Source organism: Mauremys mutica, chromosome 2 (genome assembly GCF_020497125.1).
Source record: "Mauremys mutica isolate MM-2020 ecotype Southern chromosome 2, ASM2049712v1, whole genome shotgun sequence".
Lineage (NCBI taxonomy): Eukaryota > Metazoa > Chordata > Testudines > Geoemydidae > Mauremys > Mauremys mutica.
The window spans coordinates 99,285,521-99,310,533 of NC_059073.1; the positions used below are offsets into that span (position 1 = coordinate 99,285,521).

Genomic DNA, 25,013 nt, shown 5'->3' on the forward strand with positions numbered 1-25,013 from the left:
GCTGCAGCCTGAAGTCACAGAGGTCTGCGGAAGTCACAGATTCTGTGACTTCCACAACCTACGTGACCAAATCGTAGCCTTAACTACAAGATATAAACTATGAAACTATGAAAACTATATACACTGAACTACAGAAGAACTAGGGGTGCACTTGTGAAAGCAAGCTGAAGTTCCAACGACTCTCATGGGCAGTAAGAAGGAACTGAGGCGCCACTCCAGGGGGCTCCACAGCTGACCCAACGGGTGCTGCTAGGGGAAAAACATTCTGACGACTGTGCACGTGGCACGCACACACACCTAATTGGAATAGATATGAGCAAGCGCTTGAAGAAGAATTAAGATTTACTCTTGCTGTCAGACACCTAACCATTATGATATACCAGGGTATCTCAGCACAGCAGATGTAAAAATTTACACACCCCTCTTTTAAGTGAGGAGTTGTATTCCTTCCTTTTTCATGTTTTACACTCATCTATAAATTATGATCCACAACTAAAATTTATTTTAATAAAAAACTTTATTTAGATGGATTCAAACCAACCACTAATATTTTCCAGTAATAATTTCAACACATAATTTAATAAAATTATTAATTTCTTATACTCTTTCCTCCTCTCCCCCCACCCCCATGTTCTCATTCTCCTTTTGCATTTCCCAGATGCAGTATCACCACAATTTCCCATTGGGAATACAATATATGCTGTTTCAACCATAATCTATATTATTTCTTTGGTGTTAGGTGATCAACTCCCTTCCCAAAGACGTAGTACATTTTTTCTGTGACACGATGCCTCCACAAATCTCAGCATTAGAAATCTTTTCTTTAAATTCCAGTCTTCCATGGAGTAAGCAATCCACCTTCAACATGAGAACTCACCAACAGTCATTAACTATTGAGAAGTCTCACTAGATTCTCTAGACATTTTAAGTGATAGGCTTTTAGCTGGTTTCCTTCTGGCTGTGAAAGAGCTAAAGAGGAAAAAAAAAAACCCAAGACTTCAGAGCTTTTCTATTACCTTTCAATATTTCACATACTAGTACTTCAAAGGTTACATCAAACCCACAGATTCAAGAGCCTCTTGCTAATGCACACATTTTATAATCCGCACAAAAAATTGGCAGTTGTGTTCCCCTCAAATATTTTACAGCAATATCCTGTACTGGCATTTCATATTGCTGTCTTTGTTTCTACAAAAAAGACATTACATAACATTTACTAATACAATACCCTTGGAAATTTCCAATCAAGTGGGATAAGGAAGGCAAACGAGCCTTTGCTCAGGCTCCAACCAGTTTATCCTTGGCAGTTGCCTCAGCATGAATGAGACTATGCTTCTACAACAACTCCTCCAGAGCACACGGTAGAGTGGGGAAGGACAAGGCTAAAACAAGGCTACTAATGCACTTCAGAAGACGAGCCACCTGCACTCTAAAAGGATTTCTAAGGTGCCCTAATCAGTATATTCCCACTCACTCTCCTAGTTGGAAGCCTGCTCAGCCTTGTAAAGTCATGAAAGCTTTCTCAGCAGCATATGCAGTTTTTATATAGCTCTATGGACATACAAAAGTACTGTAAGGTACAATGATTTTGCCAGGCAAACAAGACATTCCGATTGCAAGTACTTTTAACCTACTGAATGAATAAGCTGGAACAGTACGAACAGAACACAATACACAAATGAGTGGAAAGAAAACCACTGTACATTCATTATATAGAATTTAAAATGTATTTCCTAACACAGGATGGTCATCAGATATCCTGGCAAAAATCCATCTAACCAGGGCTAGTCTACTCCAAAATAAAACAAATATCATCTGAATTTAGCAGCCATTTGCTGGCCACTCTGTCTTGTAAACAAATATGGCAATTTAGCCCCAATTGTGCAATGATGTGTATGTGTACTGAAGAGCATGTACAGCCTGACTGAACTCACTAGGAGTGCTCGGGTGCTTAAAGGTAAGCATGCACGTAAGTCTTTGCAGGAGCAGGGTCCCAATGAAAATGAGCAGAACAAATGTGCCCACATATTAGCTACTGTAGCTACAACCCCACTCCACAGTGCTGCTCAGAGAAATGTCCAATTAGAAATGCTTTTGATCTTTTTTTGGACTGCTTGCAAGTACAGTTATCTATTATGTAAAAGCTGTCCAAATTATAGCTAATTACAATTTCTTAAAACAGTCAACATGCTTTTAAAAAGTCAAAGTAAAAACCAGCCAATTTACAGAGCAGTACTGTCAGGATAGCACAGTATTCTGGTCTTTCCTGTGTAGCTGAATTCAGCAAGGTTAAGTGAGGTCAGTTCTAACTGGGCAGTGGTTCTTATCACCAAAATACAAGGTTTTAGCACAGAGAAAGTCTGTGGCAACAAAATCGTTTTGCTGCCAGCACAATCAAATGTATCTCGCAGACTAATCCTTAGCAATTACCACCGCACAAATCTTATTTACAATTTGTCACCAGAAGGTTTTTTTGGAGGGGGGTGGGGAGATGCCGAACAGTAAAGCACATGTGGATTTAAAAGGATCATCAAGCAGAACCCCACATTTTAGAAAAAGCTTACAACACAAGAAAATGCTTCCTTTCTCTTGTACTGCAGAGCACTATAGTGTATTAATGATTTCTTTTCACAGAAAAATTACAGAATGGCTGTTACTCCTTTGAGATGGAAACTAAATTCTCCAATAACTTACTTTTCTTTACTAAAGAATAAGCCTCATCTACTCTTCTCTTTATTGATGGATTCTTCAAAGTCACTTTTGCCTGTAGCACAAATAAGAATAATCCAATAACTACATTTATTCCCACATGCTGATGCTCTTAAAATCAGGCTATGTCTTCAACCCGCAGCTATTTTTTGGCAGCAAGCCAACAGAATATAGCATTCAAGAATTTAACAGTTCAACAAGTGATTATATCATCATGTATACTGCATTTGTGAAAAATAAACAGGCAAGCAATGAATTGCAGCAATAATGGAACCCATTTCCCAAGCCATGGCTTGGTGTGTCAGTAAGTATTGCTTGGAATATTAAATTGGCAAACACAAATGACATTCTTGCAAACTTCATGGTAAAAAAAGCACAGTACAAAAAGGCATATATTGTGTGACTTCTAAAGCAATAAAAATGTCATATTGTAATCAGCATATCTCAGAAGCTACATGATAACTTACAAGAACACTATCATGTTACTTAGGTTGATGTGAAAAATAATGTGTCCCTCCTTTATATATCTCTTCTTAAAGGAAAACTAGTGATTTAATTTTAATTAAAAATAATTTTAAAGGATGTGAATCTTCCAGTGAGTAGGTTTTTATTTATTAAGGCCCCAATCCTGCAACTTGTTCTTTGGAAGTAGATCCCTACATCTGCATGGAGCTTCATTCATTTCAATGGGATCTGCCCAGGTATGGGTGTCTGCCCAGGCTGAACAAGTTGCAGAACTGGGGCCTAATTTTATAATTGTACATAGAGGATACATTTTACAGCACATCTAACTTGTAGTAGATCAACATTATAGCAAAAATGTTATAAGGATATAACTATAATTACTGCAGGTTAAGTGCTTTGATTTTTTTTTTTTGAATAGGAAGTGTTTTCCAAATACTAACCTTCTGATAATTGTGGAGCAAAGACCAAAGTGAAGCTGCTCCTATTCTCTGAGCAGTGAGGCTGTCACTTTCTAAACAAGCAGATAGCACTGCAATAGCTTTATCTAATAAGAAAACAAAAGCATACACAAAGACTAGCAAAACACATTATGATAGATTTCCACCTATGAAATGTTCTTATTCTGGCAATTTGTCTCTATTTCCATGATAAATATTGCTATGGCACAACAAATACAAGGTTTATATAATCAGATGGTTTAATATGAATAAGTACCTAGCATACTTGTAAGCACTATAAAATAATGTTAATAAATATAAGCACCAAAATATAGTCTACACTAAAAATTAAGATTAAGCCATAAAAGAATGGGCGTTTTAAATTATAGCCCCTACAACATGCTTAGCTGACTGTTGCACATAAATATTGAACCACACAAGAGATACTACATATTAAGCTGTTTTAAACACCTGATAGGCATATATACAGTACCAATGGGATAGAATTAAGACATTGTGCCAATTTTTACAGTGGTTACCACCTGCTTGATTTCACTACTGTCACATTTTTTGCCTTAACCTTCTCAGATTCTCTCATCTCCAAAGTTTACCTCTGGGCTTTAAGTGGAATGAAAGCCATTTGGTCTACTTATTCAATGCATCTGACTGCTCACCCCACAATACAAATGCACTGGGTAGACCAGGGGTTGGCAACCTTTCAGCAGTGCTGTACCGAGTCTTCATGTATACACTTTAATTTAAGGCTTTGCATGTTGGTAATACATTTTAACGTTTTTTAGAAGTCTCTCTCTAAGTCTATAATATATAACCAAACTACTGTTATAGATAAAATAAACAAGGTTTTCAAATTGTTTCAGAAACTTAATTTAAAATTAAATTAAAATGCAGATCTTATCATCAGTTTAGTGTGATCCTTGCCCTTGCTTTTCCTTGCTGAGTTTTCCAATGTCTGGCATGTATTTGACTACTTTAAGCTGCACACAGGCTTCTGAGTGATCAGCTGTTAACCATCTGGAACTCCAGATTGGCAGCTGAGGTGAGTGGAGCTGGTGGCTGGTAGGGCTGAGCAGGGCCAGAGGACTGGACTCTGCCTGGCAGGGGGCCTGCGCTGGAACTCCAACCGGAAGCAAGGTGAGTGGGGTTGCGACGGGGGACCCCGGCTGGCAAGGGGCCAGCAGCGGGAACCCCAAAGCAGCGACTGAGCGGCTCATCCCGCCCTGCTCTGGGGTTTCGGCCGCTGGCTCCTGCCAGCCAGGGTCTCAGCCCACTGCCAGCCTGGGGTTCCTTCACCCAAGGCAGCAGCGGGCGCTGAGTGGGACCAGAGGCAGGGCCCCGGCTGGCAAGGGGCCAGCAGCGGGAACCCCAGAGCGTCAGCGGGCTGAGCAGCTCAGTCCACGCCGCGTGCCATCAAAAATCGGCTTACGTGCCGGTTGCCAACCCCTGGGGTAGACTATGGAGTTGAGTAATGATTATTTATCAAAGACATTCAACAAAGATCTGGAAAAATTTGAGAACAGCTTCAGTTGGAAGCTACTGGGAACTTCATTAGGAAAGAGTGGAGCATCCTGTCTAAGTAGTCTTGGCCTCTACAAACTACGAAAGAGAGTTTCTATCTCGCTACAGTAAGCATTTATGCCATATTCATCCCTATAGTACATGAGTGGATCAGTATATCTCAGGGTTCCCAAACTTGGTTTGCGGCTTGTTCAGAGTAAGCCCCTGGCGGGCCACAGGACGCTTTATCTGAGCGCCCGCAGGTATGACAGCTTGCAGCTCCCAGCTGCGGGAAGTGGTGGCCAGGCCTGTGCCGCTTCCCGCAGGTCCCATAGGCCGGGAATGGTGAACCGTGGCCACTGGGAGCTGCGAGCGGCCATATCTGCAGATGCTCAGGTAAACAAAGCATCTCACGGCCCACCAGGGGCTTACCCTGAACAAGCCGCGAACCAAGTTTGGGAACCCCTGGTATATCTGGAGAAAAGTGGCATGACTTGACCTCAGAGGCACAGATTTCTGGGGGGTATAGGAAATATGCATAGTCTAGGTTTGTATAATTGAAAGACAGAATTCATAACTAACTCAGAAGCTTCTTTTTTTTAAATTGTATTTCTAAACCAGATTATTTAAAAGCTAAAATGTTTGAGGCACAGGGCTCCTCCTCACTTCCTTTTAATAGGAAAGCATGGTCTCCCATTTTAGTGTCTAGTTAAAACCTTCTCATTCAAGTTGTATTATTGTAATTTCAAAATAGCAAGATCTCAGAATAAAGGGAATTTACTTACCTTATAGGAACTGAAATTCTTTCAGATGCGTGGTCTTTTTGGGCATTCACTATGGATGCACATGCAGTCTGTGCACTTAGGACCAGAAATTATTCAAAAGCAGTGTCCGTTGGTCCATGTGTCCACCATTCAACTCCTCATGCTTTCAAATGAAGGGTGGCACAGATCGTCTCCCTCTCAACAGTTCCTACTTTACCATGAATCATCTCAGTTGAGCAGAGAGGAAGGAGGAGGGGTTGTGAATATCTACACGGATCACTCATCATGAAGAACTCCAGTTACTATAAGGTAACTGTCTCAGCTGGTGCCTATGGGTATTCATTGTGGGTGACTCCCAAGCAGTGCTTACTGACAAAGTAGGTGCAAGGAAATACTCTGCACAACACTTTTTAGGATTGCTGAACCAAAGGAAGCATCCTCAGCCAAGGCTTGAATCAGAGCATAGAGCCTGATAAGTGTGTGAATGGAGCCCCTAGTTGTCACCCTACAGTTTTCCTAGAGAGGCTTGAGTTCTGGTAGAATGAGACTTGACAGACTGAGGAGGAAGGGCTTCTGCAAGCTGATAGAGGACGATGCCATTGGAAATCCATCTTAAGGCCCTTTGGGAAGATATTGCCTCTCCATTCATTGCTCAGCAATGCAGATGAATAACCTCAGAGATCTTCTCAAGATCTGCCTAGACAGAACACCAGAGCTCTGTGTACATCTAGAGAATGGAGTTTTCGGTTTTCCCTAGTGTTGAGAGGTTTCAGGTAAAATAGAGGTAGCCAAATCATCATCTTCAAGTGAAAGTCAGAAGGATTTTTGGGGATAAACTTGGGATGCAGTCTGAGGGATACTTTCTCTTTATGAGAGATCATATCAGATGGGTCTGCCATAAGGGCTCAGAGCACACATGCTCCTGGCTGTGGTGATAACTGTCAGGAAGACCAGCTTCATTGGTAAGTGTAAGTGGGAACAGGAGGCCAAGGATTCAAATGATGGGTTAATAAATGCTGATAGTACAAGGTTTAGATCTCAAGCAGGAGTAGGTCTTGATACTGACAGGAATGTTCTGACAATGCCTCTTACGTACCTTACAGTTGTGAGCTGGGTGAAAACTGAGCAGTTCTCTCTCAGATGATGAAAGGCATTAATAGCTGCTAAAGGGAACCTCAATGAGCTGATGGACAGGCCCTATGACTACGGAGAGAAGATAATCCAGGATAAGGGGAGGATACTCACAGTAACTGGAATTCTTCGAGATGTGTATCCCTGTGAGTGCTTCACTTCAGATGCATGTGCACCCCATGTGCCTTTGATCAGGTATTTTTTATTTCAGTGCCTGTTTGACCTGTGCATCAGCTCCAGACATCATCGTGTCCCGTAACAAGGATATAAAGAACTGTGTGGGCAAACTGCCTTCAACTCCTTCTCTACTACAAAATCCCTTGAGACAAAACTCCGAAGCAAAGGGGAAGGTGGGTGGATAGTGGAGCATCCATAGGGGGACACATCTCAAGGAACTCCAGTTACTGCACAAGGTGACAAGTAACAGAGGGGTAGCCGTGTTAGTCTGGATCTGTAAAAGCAGCAAAGAATCCTGTGGCACCTTATAGACTAACAGACGTTTTGCAGCATGAGCTTTCGTGGGTGAATACCCACTTCGTCGGATGCATGTAGTGGAAATTTCCAGGGGCAGGTATATATATGCAAGCAAGAAGCAAGCTAGAGATAACGAGGTTAGTTCAATCAGGGAGGATGAGGCCTGTTCTAGCAGTTGAGGTGTGAAAACCAAGGGAGGAGAAACTGGTTCTGTAGTTGGCAAGCCGTTCACAGTCTTTGTTTAATCCTGAGTGGATGGTGTCAAATTTGCAGATGAACTGAAGCTCAGCAGTTTCTCTTTGAAGTCTGGTCCTGAAGTTTTTTTGCTGCAGGATGGACACCTTTAGATCTGCTATTGTGTGGCCAGGGAGGCTGAAGTGTTCTCCTACAGGTTTTTGTATATTGCCATTCCTAATATCTGATTTGTGTCCATTTATCCTTTTCCTTAGAGACTGTCCAGTTTGGCTGATGTACATAGCAGAGGGGCATTGCTGGCATATGATGGTGTATATTACATTGGTGGACGTGCAGGTGAATGAACCGGTGATGGTGTGGCTGATCTGGTTAGGTCCTGTGATGGTGTCGCTGGTGTAGATACGTGGGCAGAGTTGGCATCGAGGTTTGTTGCATGGATTGGTTCCTGAGCTAGAGTTACTATGATGCGGTGTGCAGTTACTGGTGAGAATATGCTTCAGGTTGGCAGGTTGTCTGTGGGCGAGGACTGGCTTGCTACCCAAGGCCTGTGAAAGTGTGGGATCATTGTCCAGGATGGGTTGTAGATCCCTGATGATGCGTTGGAGGGTGAATAACCTCTCCTTCTCAGAGTATTGTCCCTATGTGTGATCCACTTCAGGCTACTCCTGGGCAGCATCCCCTGAAGGAGTTGGGGGATTCAGAGCTGGATCTAATACTGCCATTCCAACAGCAGCACCTGACATAGAGGAGCATACCAGTGAGCAGTGTTTGGGGAAAGTGTGCACTGATGCCCAGGTTGCCGCATTGCAAATTACTTCAATTGTTACATTTTTTAATATTGCCATGGAGGTAGTTTGGGATTTTGTAGAATGAGCTATTATTCACCAGGGGAGCTGAATATTAGCAGCCTTGTATTCTTGCTTGTTACAACTGGAAACCCACTTTGAAAGTCTTTGGATGGAGACTGTGGATTGTTTAGATCTGTACGTAACTGAGATAAAAAGTCCAGAAGACTTTAAAAATGGTTTGGTTCTGTCCAAATGAAAGGCTAACATCCTTCTAATGTCCAAGGTATGCAGGGCAGTTCTCTCTCTAAATCCCTGTAGCTTTGGGGAAAAAAACACAGGAAGGTGGATAACTTGGTCAATTTGAAAATTGGAGGGTATTTTAGGTATGAACTTGGGATGTGGGTGTCATGATACATTACGCTTGAAGAAAACAATAAAACATGGTAGTGGTGGCAAGGGATCAGCCGTTAATGCTCTCCGTTCCCCAACTCTGAACAGAAGTAATGGCCCCTAAGAATGCCATTTTGATAGATAAGTGCAGCAGAGAACACTTAGCTAGCAGCTCAAAGAAGGTTTGATAAGACTATTAAGGACCAAGTTCAAATCCCATATAGGAGTAGGTTCTTCGATTTGTGGAATAAGGGTAACCGACCCTTTAATGAATCCTACTATGGGTTGAAAAAGACTGAGAATTCCTGCACAGGGGAATGAAAGACTGTAATTATCACCGAATGAACTCTGACAGAACTCATGCAAAGACCTGATTTTTTAAAATCCAACACAATCAGGAACAGTGGAGTGGGAAGAATAAACTGATGAACACTGTTGCTAGGTACACCAATGGTGAAATCGCTTCCATTTTTTTAAGGTAAGTATTTCTAGTAGAGCTCTTTGTTCTTTTAAATAGGACTTATTATACCTTTGTTGAACATGGAACCCCTATCCCTGAGAACCATTGAGGAGCCAAGCTCTGAGTTGGATGATGAGTTATGTCAGGACAGAGTGTTGGACTGGAATCCCAAGACAGCAGATGAGCAAGGCCGGTCTGCAAATGAGATGAATCAGGTAAGAGTATTGGACCTGCTTCAGCCAAGTTGGTGTATCTCGTTCAATATCCTCAGAGGATACACCAGGTCCAAAATAGCTTCATTCATGGGGAGTGCCACTTTGGAGGTAGCAGTCAACAGGAGAATGTCCAAGAGCTTATGTGTAAATTCCTGGTACTGCCTTTAGTCATCTGGAGGACAGGGGGAGACCATCACTGTCTCACCCAGAGAATATGAAGAAGCTGTTGGTGGATCCAGCGATATGAGCTTCTCTGGCTATACCCTGCTCTAGAGGGATCTGAGATGCTGGCAGACCAGGTGCCAACTTAAGTTCCCTCTAGGCTGCGTGGCTGTGCAGTTTCCTATTAAGCCCTATGCAGGGGCTCAGAGATGCGACAGAGAGAAGCACCTCTCTCCCAGCATGGACCTGCTGCGGTGGGGAGAGGCGCCTCTCCGCACCAGCCCCAGCACGGACCTGCAGCGGCAGGGAGTGGCCTATGTTCCTTGTGAGCTCCGATATACCCATTCCAGGGCACGGAGTCATATTTGGACCCAAAGGAAAAGGAAGAAGCAGCTCTCTTCTTCCAGGACTGCTGAGCTGATTTTGTCTGACTTCTTTTGAGCGTGTATCTCCTTACCCTCTTTATGATTCTGATTCATAGGGTCTCTAGACCTGCTAAGGGTTGTGCTGCTGCCAAGCTGGAGGCACCAGATGGTGAGGCAGAGAGCAGAAGGGTCCCAGATCCAATTACGGTCTCATGGAGAGCTCCATCAGATGTTGTCAAAATCTAAACTCCCAAGACTGCCTAGTCCAAGAGGAGAAGGAACAGCAGGTCTCACTCTTTGATGGGATGTGTGATTCCCAAGCCAGTACAGGCAGCTCTTGTGTGGATTGCTTAATGGGAAGACCAGAGGTGAGACAAAGCAAGGACCTTGGACATAAAAGTGTCCTAAGCACTGGAGGAATAACTGGGGGTATACATTCCCTGCTCCCTGCTAAAATGACTAACAAATTAAATGCTAAATCTTTTAAAATAATTAAACTATTTACAGTATTCACAGGTTAGAGCTTAGAGCAAACTAAAGGCTATAGACACAAGAGGTTTCTATCCCAGACCAGGAGTGGTAGAAAAGGAAATGGACAGGCAGGTCGACCTGGGCCACCCCTTATTCCCTCAACTGAAAGCACGAGGTGAAGAGTGCAGGCATGAACCACTGGACATTGCTATTGAAGGATTTCTGGTCCCGGCGTGCCTGGAGCACATGTGCACTCAGAGTGAATACCCCCTGGGACCAGCACTTGAAGAAGAACCAATAAAAATAATTTTAGCTATCTGATATATTTGCTATAGTATTCTTTATAAACCACAAAAACTGGAAGAACTATGTTAATTTCCCAAAATTTTGTTAGAGTACTGAGCACTTCACTTAATAAAAAATGCTTTTGTAAACAATATACTGGATTTTCTGTCAGTACTCGAAATTACAATAAAATACGAGAGTTTAGATATCATTTGGATATATACCATTAGCAAGTATCTTGGGCTTGTTAGTTGGACTAAAGCAGATGTTGTGCAGAATAAGGAGGACTATATGGTGACTACTCTTGTGTTTGTATTTGCTCATCTCCAACAGCTGGTCTAAACCACCATTTAGCTTCATGATCATCTGCTGTCCATCTTCTCCAAAGGATATATTCAATAGCAGCTTTAGCCAATGGCTAGCCAATGTACTAAGGCTTTTATTTCCTCCTTTTGGCAATGACAGAGACAAAAAGTTCTGTAAGAAGTTACTCTGTCAGAAGAGAGAAAATACACAGTATTATTTCATTGCTAAGTAACATTGCTTTCACACACACCCTCCATGTAGCCAGTGTACCAGTCTACCTGTCCCACGTTCCCACTGTTAGTCTCCTACGTCCATATTATTCAAAACATATCTTCGGCAATATTTTGTGATAGCAAAAAAAAAGTGTTTCAAAACTAAGTGCTTCTTATTGTGTCAATGACTACCGGCATTTTTCTTGGTGATCTGTCAAATTAAACAGTTTTAAGAGTTACAGTGTCTCATTCTCAGTTCATTGGCTCACATGACCCTCTCAATCTGCAGACATAAAAATCAAAACAGTATGTACATTTTACTTACATTTCAAGAAAGTTGTTAGATTAGCATTTAAGAAAATAAAGTGTGGTGAAAGGGCATGAACTTCTTGGCCATTACAGGAAAGTGCATCATCTACCCTAATGTTCTAGAAACAAAGTGTAACAAAGAGCTTGCCCACTCCTCCCACTGTCAGTAACCATCCTTTGTTGACCTTCTTTTCTGTGCAGCTGCTATGAAACCTCCATTCTCCTGAACATAGCTTCCTCAGTGCTGGAGATGCCCCAGAGACTCTTTGATTTGCTTGATCTGGCATTGGTCATGGTATCAAAAAACTCTACGTCCACTTTAAGGAGCTCTAGAGCAGATGGAAGCCCTACTCTATCATTGCATGGGAGAGAGGGTCTGGCTTGTTGGTCTCCACCCTAAGGAGGGTCTGTAGCTGAGTGTGTCACTCCTTTCAGATCTGAAGTGGTAACACATTATGGTAGTTGTTAAATCAACAAAACAAAACATTTTTATCTTGTTGATAGACTCTTCTTGGCTTTGATCACATGAAGTAGAATAGTGATGAGTTAATTCTCTCACAAGGGAATGTAGTTCAACCCCAGTAGGATGTGACAGCAGCACTCAGATGGTAGGGAGGAGGGAAAAATCATTCAACTAGTGAACCTTTGTAGCCAAAGCAAAGGATAAGCTCTGGAGAGAAAACCACAGTCAAATCTTTTCACTAGACAGATAGCTGCTCTCACAGTAAAAAAAAAAAAAAAAAGGCTAGAGAGATATCTTCCAACAGGAAAACTTTCCCAGAAAAAGAAACACTGATATACGAGTCATTTCAATATAATTCATTTCTAAATATACTGAGCTGTATACATGATTATGCTAATTATTTTATTTTCAAACAAAAAATTAGCTTCAAGTGCAGTACTGTACATTGACAGCACATGGAGAAAGGCGAGATTAAGAACACAGCAACTTAATCACAAAGGGGCACCAGTAATAATATAATCTTAATTTGGAAAGGACTCTGCAAAGACATTAAATAAAATACAACCAGATAACACCAAACATGTTTTATTTCCAGCTTTTGGGGCATCAGTGCCAAAGACAATTTATATTTCAGTACCACCAGAAGCTCCAGTCAGCATTGGAGCCTCACTGTGCTAGTCTCTGTACGTAGTAAGACAAGGTCCTTGTCCCAAAGAGTTTATAATCTAATACAATGAAAGCTAGCAAAATAAAGCAAAATTCAAAAGAATGAAATTAGAACTTTTCAGCATACACCTGAATAAGGGAAAAGAAAAAAAACAACCCTTAAACCTATATAACTAAACAAGAACTCCACTGATGTGTAAAAGTACTTTATTTAGGTGCTATCCTCTCTAAAAGTGTATTTTTCTTTTTAATTACCACTGTGTCTCTAAGACAGATAAATCAAATGACACTACCAAAAGTTTATCTTCTTATTTAATCATGAACAGCTTCTTCTAATATATACTGACTGCTATAAAAATCTTACCTCACTCACCTTGTCTGTCTCATGTCTTGGGACTATGGCTATAACAATGGAAGACTTTTAATTTTGCTGTTTAAAATAGAAACACCATAACATGAAGAAGGAAACCAAACTCAACAGTGACATCTACTTCCTGAGCAAATGCAAGAAATAAAACGTTATCCCCAGACGGCTCACCATCTATAACCTTCTGACCATCACATACAACTCCAAATATGCTGAACAGCTCTCTAGAAGGTCTGCAGAAAAACTGAGAAACCACCGCCAGCATCTCTCACATTCCAGAAGGTAGCACCTCAAACAAGAAATTACCATATGATCCAACAAAATGGAAGAAAATATATAGGACTAACAGAGCAGGTCACACTTGTGGAGGAGTGGCACTATATATGAAAGAAAGCACAGAGTTAAATATAGTAAAAATCTTAATCGAATTGTACCATAGAATCTTTATGGATAGAAATTTCATGGTTGAAAAATAAGAGTAGGAGTACAATACCGACCACCTGACTAGCACGATGATGGTGATTTGTGAAATGCTCAGGGAGATTAGAGAGCCTACAAAAATAGAAAAATCCAATAATAATGGGGGATGTAATCTATCCCTATATTGACTGGGAATATGCTTCCTCAGAATGGGATGCAGAGATAAAATTTCTAGACATCATTAATGCCTGGAACCCACAAGACTCAAGGGAATTTTTGATTTAGTCTGGTTGAACAGGTGAATATAAGTGAACCTCTCAGTAATAGCGATTATGATGTAATTAAATGTAGCATTCTTGTAGAGGGGAAAATGCCAAAGAAACCCAACACAGCAGCATTTAACTTCAAAAAGGGGAACTACATAAAAAAGGAGGAAGCTAGCTAAACAGAAATTAAAAGGAACAGTAACAAGAGTGAAATCCCTGCAAGCAGCATGGAAACTTTTTAAAACCACCATAAGAGAGGCTCGAACTACATGTATACCCCAAATAACATAAATAATAAAAAATACAGTAAAAGAACCATAAAAATGTCACTGTGGCTAAACAACAGAGCAAAACAGGTGGTTAGAGACACAAAGATTTCCTTTAAAAACTGGAAGCCAAATCCTAGAAAGCAGAAAGGAGCATAAACTCTGGCAAGTCAAGTATAATTAGGTAGGCCAAAAAAGAATTTGAAGAGCAACTAGCAAAAGACAAAAACTAGCAGCGAAATGAAGTACATCAGAAGCAGGAATCCTGCCCAACAATCAAAAGGGCTACTGGCCCACTGAGGTGCTAAATGAGCACTCAAGGAAGACAAGGCCTTTGTGCAGAAGCTAAATGAATTTTTTGCATCAGTCTTCACTGCAGAGGATGTGAGGGAGATTCCCACACCAGGGCCATTCTTTTTAGGTGACCAATCTGAGAAACTGTTCCAGACTGACAAGTATCAGAGGGGTAGCCGTGCTAGTCTGGATCTGTAAAAGCGGCAAAGAGTTTTGTGGCACCTTATAGACTAACAGATAGAACTCAGATATGAAATTGCAGAACTAACAACTATGGTATTTAACCTCTGTATCACATGACTGGCAGATAGCCAATGTGATGTCAATTTATAAAATGGGCTCCAGAGGTGATCCTGGAAATTACAGGCTGGCAAGCTTAATCGCAGTATCAGGCAAATTGGTTGAAACTATAGTAAAGAACAGAATTATCAGACACACCGATCAACATATGTTGGTGAAGAGTCAACATGGCTTTGGTAAAGGGAAATCATTCCTCACCAGTTTATTAGAATTCTTTGAAGGTGTCAACAAGCATGAGGACAAGGGTGATCCAATGTATTTGGATTTTAAGAAAGCCTCGGACAAGGTCCCTCACCAAAGGCTCTTAACAAAGTAAGGAGTCATGGGATAAGCGAGAAGGTCCTCCCATGGACAAGTAACTGGTTAAAAGACAGGAAACAAAGGATAGGAATAAATTATCAGTTTTCAGAATGGACAGAAGTAAACAATGGTGTCTCCCAGCTGGGGACCAGTGCTGTTCAAAACGTACATAAATGATCTGGAAAAAAGGAAATGAATAGTGAACTCATAGAATCATGGAAGATTAGGGTTGGAAGAGACCTCAGGAAGTCATCTAGTCCAATCCCAACTAAATCATCCCAGATCGGACTTTGTCAAACCGAGCCTTAAAAACCACTAAGGATGGAGATTCCAACACCTCCCTAGGTAACCGATTCCAGTGCTACAGCACCCTACTAGTGAAATAGTTTTTCCTAAGTGGCAAAGTTTGCAGATGATACAAAATTACTCAATATGTTAAGCCCAAACTTGACTGCAAAAAGTTATAAAGGGATCTCACAAAACTGGGTGCCTGGGTAATAAAATGGTAGATGAAATTTAATGTCGACAAATGCAAAGTAATGCACACCGGAAAAAAATTCCAGTTCTAAATACAAAATTAGCTGTTACCATTCAAAAAAGAAATCTTGGAGTCATTGTGAAAATATCGTCTCAATGTGTAGCAGCAGTCAAAAAAAGTTAACAGAATGCTAGGAACCAGTAGGAAAGGGATAAATAAGAAGAAAAAAAATCATAATGCTACTATATAAATCCATGGCACACCAGCACCTTGAATTCTGCATGCATTTCTGGTCACCCCATCTCAAAAAAAAAATTAGAATTGCAAAAAGTACAGAGAAGGGGCAACAGAAATGATTACGGGTATGGAACAGATTCCATATGAGAGATTAAAAAGACAGGGACTTCTCAGATAGAAAAAGAGACTGCTGAGGGAGGATATTATAAGGTCTATAAAATCATGAATGGTGTAGAGAAGGTTAATAAGGAAGTGTTATTTACCCCTTCACATCACACAAGAACCAGGGGTCTGACACTCAATGAAATTAATAAGCAGCTGGTTTAAAACAAACATAAGGAAATACTTCTCCACATAATGCAGTCAACCTGTGGAACTCATTGTCAGGGGATGTAGTGAAGGCCACAAGTATAACTGAATTTAAAAAAGAATTAGATAAGTTAATGGAAGATAGGGACACCCAGAGCCACTGACTGACCTAAACAAGGTCCCCAATCCATGGGGCGCACCCCTCTAGGGGGCACCAAGGAATGCTGGTGGGGGCACAGCTGGAGCTCCGCTGCTGCTGGCCCCTGCCTGGGCTCCCGGCTCTGCGTCCAGGCTCCGTACCCACCTCCAGCTGTGGCCCCAGCCTTGACCCCCTTACCCTTGTCTGCGTCCCCACCTCACAGAGCTGCGGCCCCACTCCCGGCACCAGGAGTTGCAGAGGGACAAAGTAAAAAGTTTGGGGATCTCGGCACTAAACCTTTGACTGCAAGAAGCTGGGACTGGATGACAGGGGATGGATGACTAGATAAATTGACCTATTCTGTTCACTCAGTCTGAAGCATCTTGCACCAACTGCTATTGGAAGACAGGATACTGGGCTAGATGGACTTGGTCTGATCCAGTATGGTCATTCTTATATTCCTAAAAAAAAATATATATCATGGAGGCACTGTAGGAAACCTAAAACAACTATAACCTCCCCCTCAAAAAAAACCCTGATGACAGCCATTCAAAAAACACACACCCACACACACCAATTTCAGCAACTCCACAACCAACAGATTGACCCTTCTGGTAGAAACCACAACACCAGGACCCACAACACTGACACCAAATGACACCTTGACAACATCAACCGATTAGAACTCCCCCTAACATGAAATGAATTATCTTTACTCTGTAAGGGCTTGAACTTCTGCCCCACCACAGAACCTGATACCATACTAACATGTGGAACTAGAAGATTTCTTTCACCAACTCTGCCTCAAATAATTCACTCACAACAACCATGTCCCCTCTCTCAGTTACAAGAAAAAAATATCATGACTGGACACCCCCGCTCAGTGGACAAAAGCACACAATTGATCATCATTATATTGATTGCTTCAGGAAAAATAATCAACTCTGAAATCTTTAACAAAAATGACATCCACCATAATCTCTCTACCACCAAGAGGACAGCTGTACAGTCCCTGAAATCCAAACACCAGATAGTGATCAAACCACCAGACAAAGGGTATGCAGTCATGACAACTACATTAAAGAGGCCAGCTGACAACTCTTGGACCTCACCTACGATAAAGAACTCAAAGAAGATCCCACACCACAGTAATTTAAGGATATCATGAAATCCTTCCCTAAACAACTCAAAGATAAACTCTGTAGCCTCCTCCCCTACAAAAATCACCCCAGGGATCTTCCACATGCTTCTCAAGACACACAAACAAGGTAACCTAGGCAGACCCTTCTTACTGAATGAATATCAGCAGCACTCTTACTGAATGAATATCAAGACTCCTAGAAACCACCCTCAAATCACTCAACAACAGAAAGGGACAGTTTCCTCCAGGATACATCTGACTTCCTCCAGAAACTCTGTATCATCAACAACCTTCCTCAGAAAACCATCCTTGCCATCATGGATGCCACCTTCCTATACAGCAACATCCCTCATCATAACTCTGCTGGTCACTAAAAATCAGGAACTTAATAGAAGCTGGTTTTATGGTTCACCAACTACAATTTGGAACACACTACTGCCTATAAACCCTCCTTTGTGTCCTAGGACTGCAGAGGTGTTAAGTGCCCACTTCATTTTTAAGTGGTATCCTACAACATGTGTGAACCCCTTATGTTTAACAATCTGTTCCACCTTGTATTTAGCTGTGACACTCTGGTTACCATCTTCAGACCTGAGGAAGACCTCTGTGATGCTACAAAGCTTGTCCCCTTCACCAACAGAAGTTGATCCAATAAAAGATATTACCTCACCCACTTTGTGTCTCTCATAAGAGACTTTTACAAGTCTCTTTTCCTTTTCAAAAATTAATTTAAATTTTAGTGGATTGAAAACTTTTAAAAATAGTCTTAAAACTTTTCTAGTAAGTGTGTTAAAATAAATGTGCCAAATTACTACTACTATGATTAATGCATATGATACTATTGTATGATTCTTAACATGATTTGTCTAGAATAATGCAATTGTAGAGGAACAGCAGCTGAACTTCCAGCCTCTCCCATTTCCAGCAATAGAAGGCAACTCTCTGTTGGGATTTGATAGTTAAACTCTGAGGTTCCCCCATCTCCACAATAATCCTTAATGGAACTTTGCTCAGTGCAAAGAGTAGCCCTGATGCTCTTTGGAAAGAGCCTGTCCAACTGTATGGACTAGTAGTATGTCACCCATATCTATTACTCTATTTATAGTAAGATTCCCATCAGATACAAAGCAGATCCTAAACTGCGCTCCATGGACTGAGCACTAGATGGTCATTTGGTGGTCTTCCTTGTTTCCAGCTGCTTTTACAACCCCCGAGACTCTTCACTGAAAAGCAAAGCAAAGCAAAGCAAAACAAGCTGTAAACAGGGAAGAAGTAGCTGCTTCTACTTAGAGGCTACTGCTACATAAAAGAGGGAGAAGGGAGACAGGTGCTACCAGCCACAAGCAGGAGAGAACAGAGTACAGATGAGAGGGACACATGCATAGGAAGAGAAGGGGACTAAGCAGAGATGAATGTGCAAGGGAGGGGAGGGGGGAAAGAAAAAACGAACAGAAAGGAGAGAAAGAAAAAAAAGTATATTGTGCAATTAACAGTTTTCAAATGCGTTTCTATTATAACTCTTCCTATAGTTGCCTCTGGGATATTACGCAACTGTAAATGATGGGAATATGGTCTGGTGAAAGGCATAAGAAGTAGTCCATGACACGTAGTAAGATGTATCCCTATTTTGGAAAAGTTTGAGAATTGCTGAATTACACTGCTTATGAGAATAACCAAGTGTATAGCATGTCATGATCATAAGATAGACATCTTTTATCATTTCCCTCCCCCACCCTCTTAATTAGGTCATGTTGAATGTAGGAACCTGATTCTGCAAATATTTAAACATGTCCCATTCACATGTTTGGGACTCCACACATACACAAAGTAACTCATATCTGCAAGTGTTTGCTGGATTGGGCTTTAGATTTTTTGCCTTCAAGAGCCAAGAACGTGTCTTGTCTTAGTTTAGTGATGCACCTTGCAGCTCTCTAGGTGCTCAAAAAATATAGAAATAAATAGTGTTGCCACCTTACCTTTTGAATAACACCCTTGCAGTCATGAGAAATAGCAAGGTTGGAAAGAAGAGTAAAGACCATACGCTGAATTGAGCTGTTCTCAGTTAGTGTTTGGGAAGCTAACTTGATAATGCTGTGTATTAGTGAGTTGCTGGTTGCGCTTCTCTGTGCAGTCTGAAATGGAGACAGTCCACTGCTTGCCCAGCAAAGAGAACCACAGCCTTAAAGAATGAAACATTGTTATCATTAACATTTACATGAGACTGCTTCACTATTACAAAATTTAAAAAAGTGACCAGGCTGGATGGGGGAAATCAGCATATACTATATCTATAGAAAGACAGCATCAGCTAGACTATAGAGCAAGTGGCTGGGAGTCAGGAGACTTGGGTTTTAATCTCAGATCTGGTGCTAACCTGCTATGTGACTTTGGGCAAGACATTTCACCTCTGCCCCTGTCTGTCTGATCTATTTAGATAGTAAGTTTTTCCAGGCAAAGCCTTGTCTTTCACTATGTGTTTATAAAGCTCCCAGCACAAACGAAACCTGATATTACTTGGGACTTCTAGATGCTACTGTAATGGGAAAATAGTCTTTTGTCCACTTTATATTTGTTATAGGTTTCTCCCCCACTTGGAGCTGTTGGGTTCCAAGATGGGGACCTGCATGGACTCCTCTAAACTAAAATCCTAGTTTAGATCTGGTTCTTGCTGCCAGCAGCTAGGTTTTTAAGTGTCTAGCACACTCCCTGTTCCCCTGAACTTTCCCTGGGGAACACAGATCCAACCACCTTGAATCTCACCAGAGAGAGAGAAACAGCCAGTTCCCCTCCCCCCCTTCCCTCTCTCCAGCCTGCTTCTGAGAGAGAGATACCTTGATTCAAACTCCTTGAATCTCTACACACAGGGAAGCAGCCCATTTCCCCCCTCCCTCTCTCCTAGCCACTCTGGAGAGATACACACCGATTCAACTCTGTGAATCATCCTCAGGAGGAACTCACTCTTCCCCCCTCCCCTTCCCTTGAATCTCCACAAGAGAAGGAATTAACCAAGTCCAAAGAAAAGAAAAGAATTTATTAAAAGAACAAAAAAAGAAAGTACATACTCTTTATTTATGACAATATTATACACCTAATGTATGAGATTCCATGTCAAAGAAATTAAATCTGCCTCAATCGTCTCTTCAGCCAATATATGAATATAAGGATTTGAATCCTAGTTTAGCAAAGGTGGACTTTATCAAATATTGGGGGAAAGCAGGGGTTCATCTGTCACTGACATTATTAACAGATAAAGGAAAATACAATTCCTAAAATTTGCTATATTCACAAAATCGAAGAATAATAACAGGAACACTGTTTATTATAGGTGAATGACAACTATCCCAAGTTTTAGAGAGAAGAACTTCTGCCTTTACTGAAGAAATGAAAAAGTGTCACAGGGAAAAAATGATCAGCATTTTGTGGTACAAAAGAAAATTATTACATGTTACTTATCGGCACTACTTTACATCAGTAAGACTAAAATAGGAAGGATAAGAGAAAAGATGACTATGTGATACAAAGGAATTTCATGTACAATTTGGAGGTATTACCCTAAAAAATAATTGGAAACAACTGTGTGAACAAATTAAATATATTACACCGATTGTAATTTACCAGTGGACCACTGGTACAATTGTTGCTAATTCTGTTGGGAAAAAAATATTTTAATTAAAGAATATTCTGATATTCTGGTGAGCTGCATTTAGTAGTTCTATTGCAAATTATTGAAAGACATGTTATCTTCCAAAAACATATTGTTTTATAAAACTTGGTAAATAATAGCAACAGGAAGTCTCATCTAAAAAAAAAAAATTACTCAACATTTGAGAAAAAATGTTTTTAAATATATGGTTACCTTTGGTTGAATTTGGGGGAAAAGTAATTCTCCAACAATCAAGTCAATAATTACATTTATGTTTATTCAATGACAAATAGCAATATTTATGCTATTCAGTGAATTTATTTTTTATTTCCAGTTATTTATATTCAAACCTTAATAGAATGGCTGTTATTAAATAATTATTATCATATACTCAGTCTGAACTCAATGTCATTATTACACTTCCCACAATGGTGTGAGGAAAACTCTTATAATCTCAAAAAAGAAAAGCAAGGTATAAAATTAACCTCAAAGTTCGCTATTTCTGGATTATAAAATATAATATAAATGCAATATGTGAAATACAGGGTATCTTTGTGGTAATAAACTGGCCTCTGTCTGCCGTATAAGTAACCATTTTATTTTTCTGGAATACAAAGATGGACCCCAATCCTGAAAGCTATTCTGTGTGGAGTTCCAAAAAAGTCCACAGACCCACCTGCATGGAACAATTTGCAGAAATAAGGCCTTCGTGGTGCAACTGTTAAACTAATCTCATGCTATAGTTGAGAGGAACATCACAAAAATCAGGGCCTTTTTTCCCCCCAGTTTCTACATCTAAGGTAATGTGCACAGTTACTGCTCACAGGAAAAATTAGCAGAACTGCCTTGAATGTTTAAAGTCATTCCTGAAATACTATTCTTTAAAAATAGAAACCTAATGCTCTGAAAGCCTTCATTTCATGCAAGCTGGACTGTTTGAGCCAACATTACTCTATGCAGCTACCAGCAAGGTCAGGTTCAATTTTCCTCCACCCACCCCTCCCCCAAAATATTTTTTGCATTACAAATACCCCTATCTCACATGTATTTAACTTTTATATTGCAGTAGCAGCCAGCACACACATACACAAGCAAGTTGGACCCCCACAATACAAAAAAAAAAAGTAGTTCATCTCTAGCTGTTGCTTATAGATGAGCATCACCAAACATTGCTTTACTCCAAGGACGCTAACGGAAGTGGTTTAATGAACTGATAAGGTGAGTGGGTTGGCTCAGCTTGCAGCTAGCCTGAATAGTAAGAAAGAACATGAATAAACTGAAACCACATCCCCTTATAGGCAAAGTACAACAAAATAAAAAAAAAGATGGTTACTCACCGTTGTAACTGTTGTTCTTCGAGATGTGTTGCTCCTATCCATTCCAGTTAGGTGTGTGCGCGCCGCGTGCACGTTCGTTGGAAGATTTTTACCCTAGCAACACTCGGTGGGTTGGCTGGGCGCCCCCTGGAGTGGCGCCGCTATGGCGCAGGATATATACCTCAGCCGACCCATCCGCCCCTCAGTTCCTTCTTGCCGGCTACTCCGACAGTGGGGAAGGAGGGCGGGTCTGGAATGGATAAGAGCAACACATCTCGAAGAACAACAGTTACAACGGTGAGTAACCGTCTTTTCTTCTTCGAGTGATTGCTCCTATGCATTCCAGTTAGGTGATTCCCAAGCCTTACGTAGGCGATGGGGTTGGAGTTAGATGTTGCAGAATGCAAAACTGCTGAGCCAAAGGCTGCATCAGCTCTGGACTCTTGGACCAATGAGGCAAAGGTGTGGACCGAGGACCAGGTAGTTGCACGACACAACCCCTGAAAGGGTATGTGAGCCAGGAAGGCAGCAGAGAAGCCTGAGCCCTGGTGGAATGTGCAGTAAGGTGGTTCTATGGAACATGGGCCAAAACACAGGAGGTGCGGATGCACAACGACATTGAAGATGAAATCCTCTAGGAGGAGACAGGTATGCCCTTCGTCCGGTATGCCGGTACGACGAAGGTTTGGGGGTGTTACGAAAGGGCTTTGTCCGCTCGATGTAGATTGCGGACGCCCTATGGTCGTCTAGGGAGGGCAATTGTTGCTCTCCTTGCGATGAGTGTGGCTTCGGAAAGAAGACCGGAAGGAAGATATCCTGGTTGATATGAGAGGCCGACACCACCTTAGGGGGGAAGGTCGGACGTGGTAACAACTGCCCTTGTCCTTGAGGAACACAGTATACCATGGGTCCATTGTGAGAGCCTGAAGCTCGGAGACTCGTCTGGCCGATAGAAAGGCTACAAGGAAAACTGTCTTCCAGGACAGGTGTCAGCGAGCATGTTGTCAGTGGCCCGAATGGGGCAATCATAAAACTGGTTAGAACCAGGTTGAAGACCCAGGTTTTGGCGGGGGCCAACTGGGGGGGTATAATGCTCCAAACCCTTGAGGAACCTATAAACCACAAGGTGTAAGAATACGGAGTGGCCACTCTCCGCTGGGTGGAAGGGAGAGATGGCTGCCAAGTGTACCCTTAAGGAGGACCGCGCCCGGTGCTGCTGTTTGAGAGACCAGAGGTAGACCAAGAGGGAATGGATTGGGACCTCGGTGGGAGAAACATTGTGCGTTACATAGCAGCAGGAGAAACGCTTCCACTCTGCCAGATACGTTAACCGAGTGGAAGATTTCCTACCACCCAGGAGAATCCTGTAGAACCGAGGCAGAACAATGTAACTCGGATCGGTTCCGCCACGCAGCAGCCATGCTGTGAGGTGCAGGGATTACAAATCTGGGTGGTGAAGCTTACCGTGATCCCGCGCTATGGGGTCTGGGCAAAGAGGCAGGGGAATAGGGTTGGCTATCGACAGGGGTAGCAACCTGGTGTACCAGTGCTGCCTGGGCCACGCTGGAGCAATCATGATCAGGTGCGCTCTGTCCCTGCGGAGTTACAGCAGGACCCTGTGAACCAGCCGGAACGGTGGAAAAACGTACAGCTGATGACTCATCCACGGCATCAGAAAACACCTCCAAGATCGAGCCCGGGGAGAGGCCTTGGAATGAAGAGAACTTCTCTCTCTTTTCGTTCTCGTGAGAGCGAAGAGGGCTATGCGGGGAAAGTCCCACTTCCGAAAAACGGAATGGATAATGTCCGGAGGAAACGACCACTTGTGAGACAGGAAGGATCTGCTGAGGCGATCCGCCAGCTGAAATGCCTGGCATACAAGGCAGACTGCTCTCAGCTCTCGGACATCGATGTGCAAGGCCAGCTCTTGAGCCGACCGAAGGCCATGAGTGCGAAACTGACCCAGGTGAGCACCCAGCTGAGAGATGGGGTGTCTGTCACGAGGGACCCCGAGGGGTGAATGAAACAGCATCCCTGGATACACCAGGGAGGGCGCTGACTCCCGGTCGAGGGAGCCTAGGATGCTCAGGGGGAACGAGACGACCATGAGTATGCTATCTCTGCCCGGGTGGTACACCAAGGTGAGCCACGATTGAAGTGGACGGAAGCGAAGCCTGGCATGTTTGGAAACAAACGTGCAGACAGCCATGTGACTCAGGAAAACCTAGGCAAGTGCGAGCCAAAGTTGTCGGGAAGGTCCGTAGACCTTGTACAATTGTTACCATCGCCTGAAACCGAGGCTGAGGTAAGCAGGCTCTGGCGAGACTGGAGTCCAGGATGGCCCCAATGAATTCTATTCCCTGTGTGGGAATCAGAGTGGATTATTCTATTGATCATCAGGCCTAGACACAGGAATAGTTCCGTGTCGATGCCCACATGACTGGTAACTTGGGCCCGGTGGTCCCTCGAATGAGCCAATCGTCTAGATACGGAGAACGTGTATCCGACGGTGGCGAAGAGAGGCGGCGACTACAGCCCTGCACTTTGAATACACTTGGGCTGTATAGAGGCCAACCGGGAGGGCCGTATACTGGAAACGACGGTAGACCCCTGTAGCAGGGTGGCTACCCGCTCCTGCCCTTTTGGGCTTTAAAACAGCCCTGGGAAGGGGCTTTTTGGCTGGGCTGATTGGGGAAGTGGCTGCAGCTGGAGGCCACGCCCCAAACTGAACAGGGCTTATAAGAAGGCAGGGAAG

The 25,013-nt window shown here is 42.3% G+C and overlaps 1 protein-coding gene across 5 annotated transcripts in view; it reads right to left on the reverse strand.

The window, feature by feature from the left end:
* Window positions 1-522: 522 nt before the first annotated feature.
* Window positions 523-25,013, reverse strand: part of RTTN (rotatin) — a 175,401-nt gene continuing 150,910 nt past the window's right edge. For 3 of the 5 annotated variants that reach the window (XM_045006473.1, XM_045006474.1, XM_045006472.1), the window contains exons 46-50: window positions 19,276-19,478; window positions 11,051-11,318; window positions 3,615-3,718; window positions 2,695-2,764; window positions 523-969 (exon numbers count right to left, since the gene is read on the reverse strand). In XM_045006473.1, coding sequence (XP_044862408.1) covers window positions 887-969; window positions 2,695-2,764; window positions 3,615-3,718; window positions 11,051-11,318; window positions 19,276-19,478 — 728 coding nt within the window. In that variant the 3' untranslated portion in view covers window positions 523-886. The remainder of the gene's footprint in view (window positions 970-2,694; window positions 2,765-3,614; window positions 3,719-11,050; window positions 11,319-19,275; window positions 19,479-25,013) is intronic. The other 2 variants (XM_045006475.1, XM_045006476.1) reach the window with 2 other exon arrangements.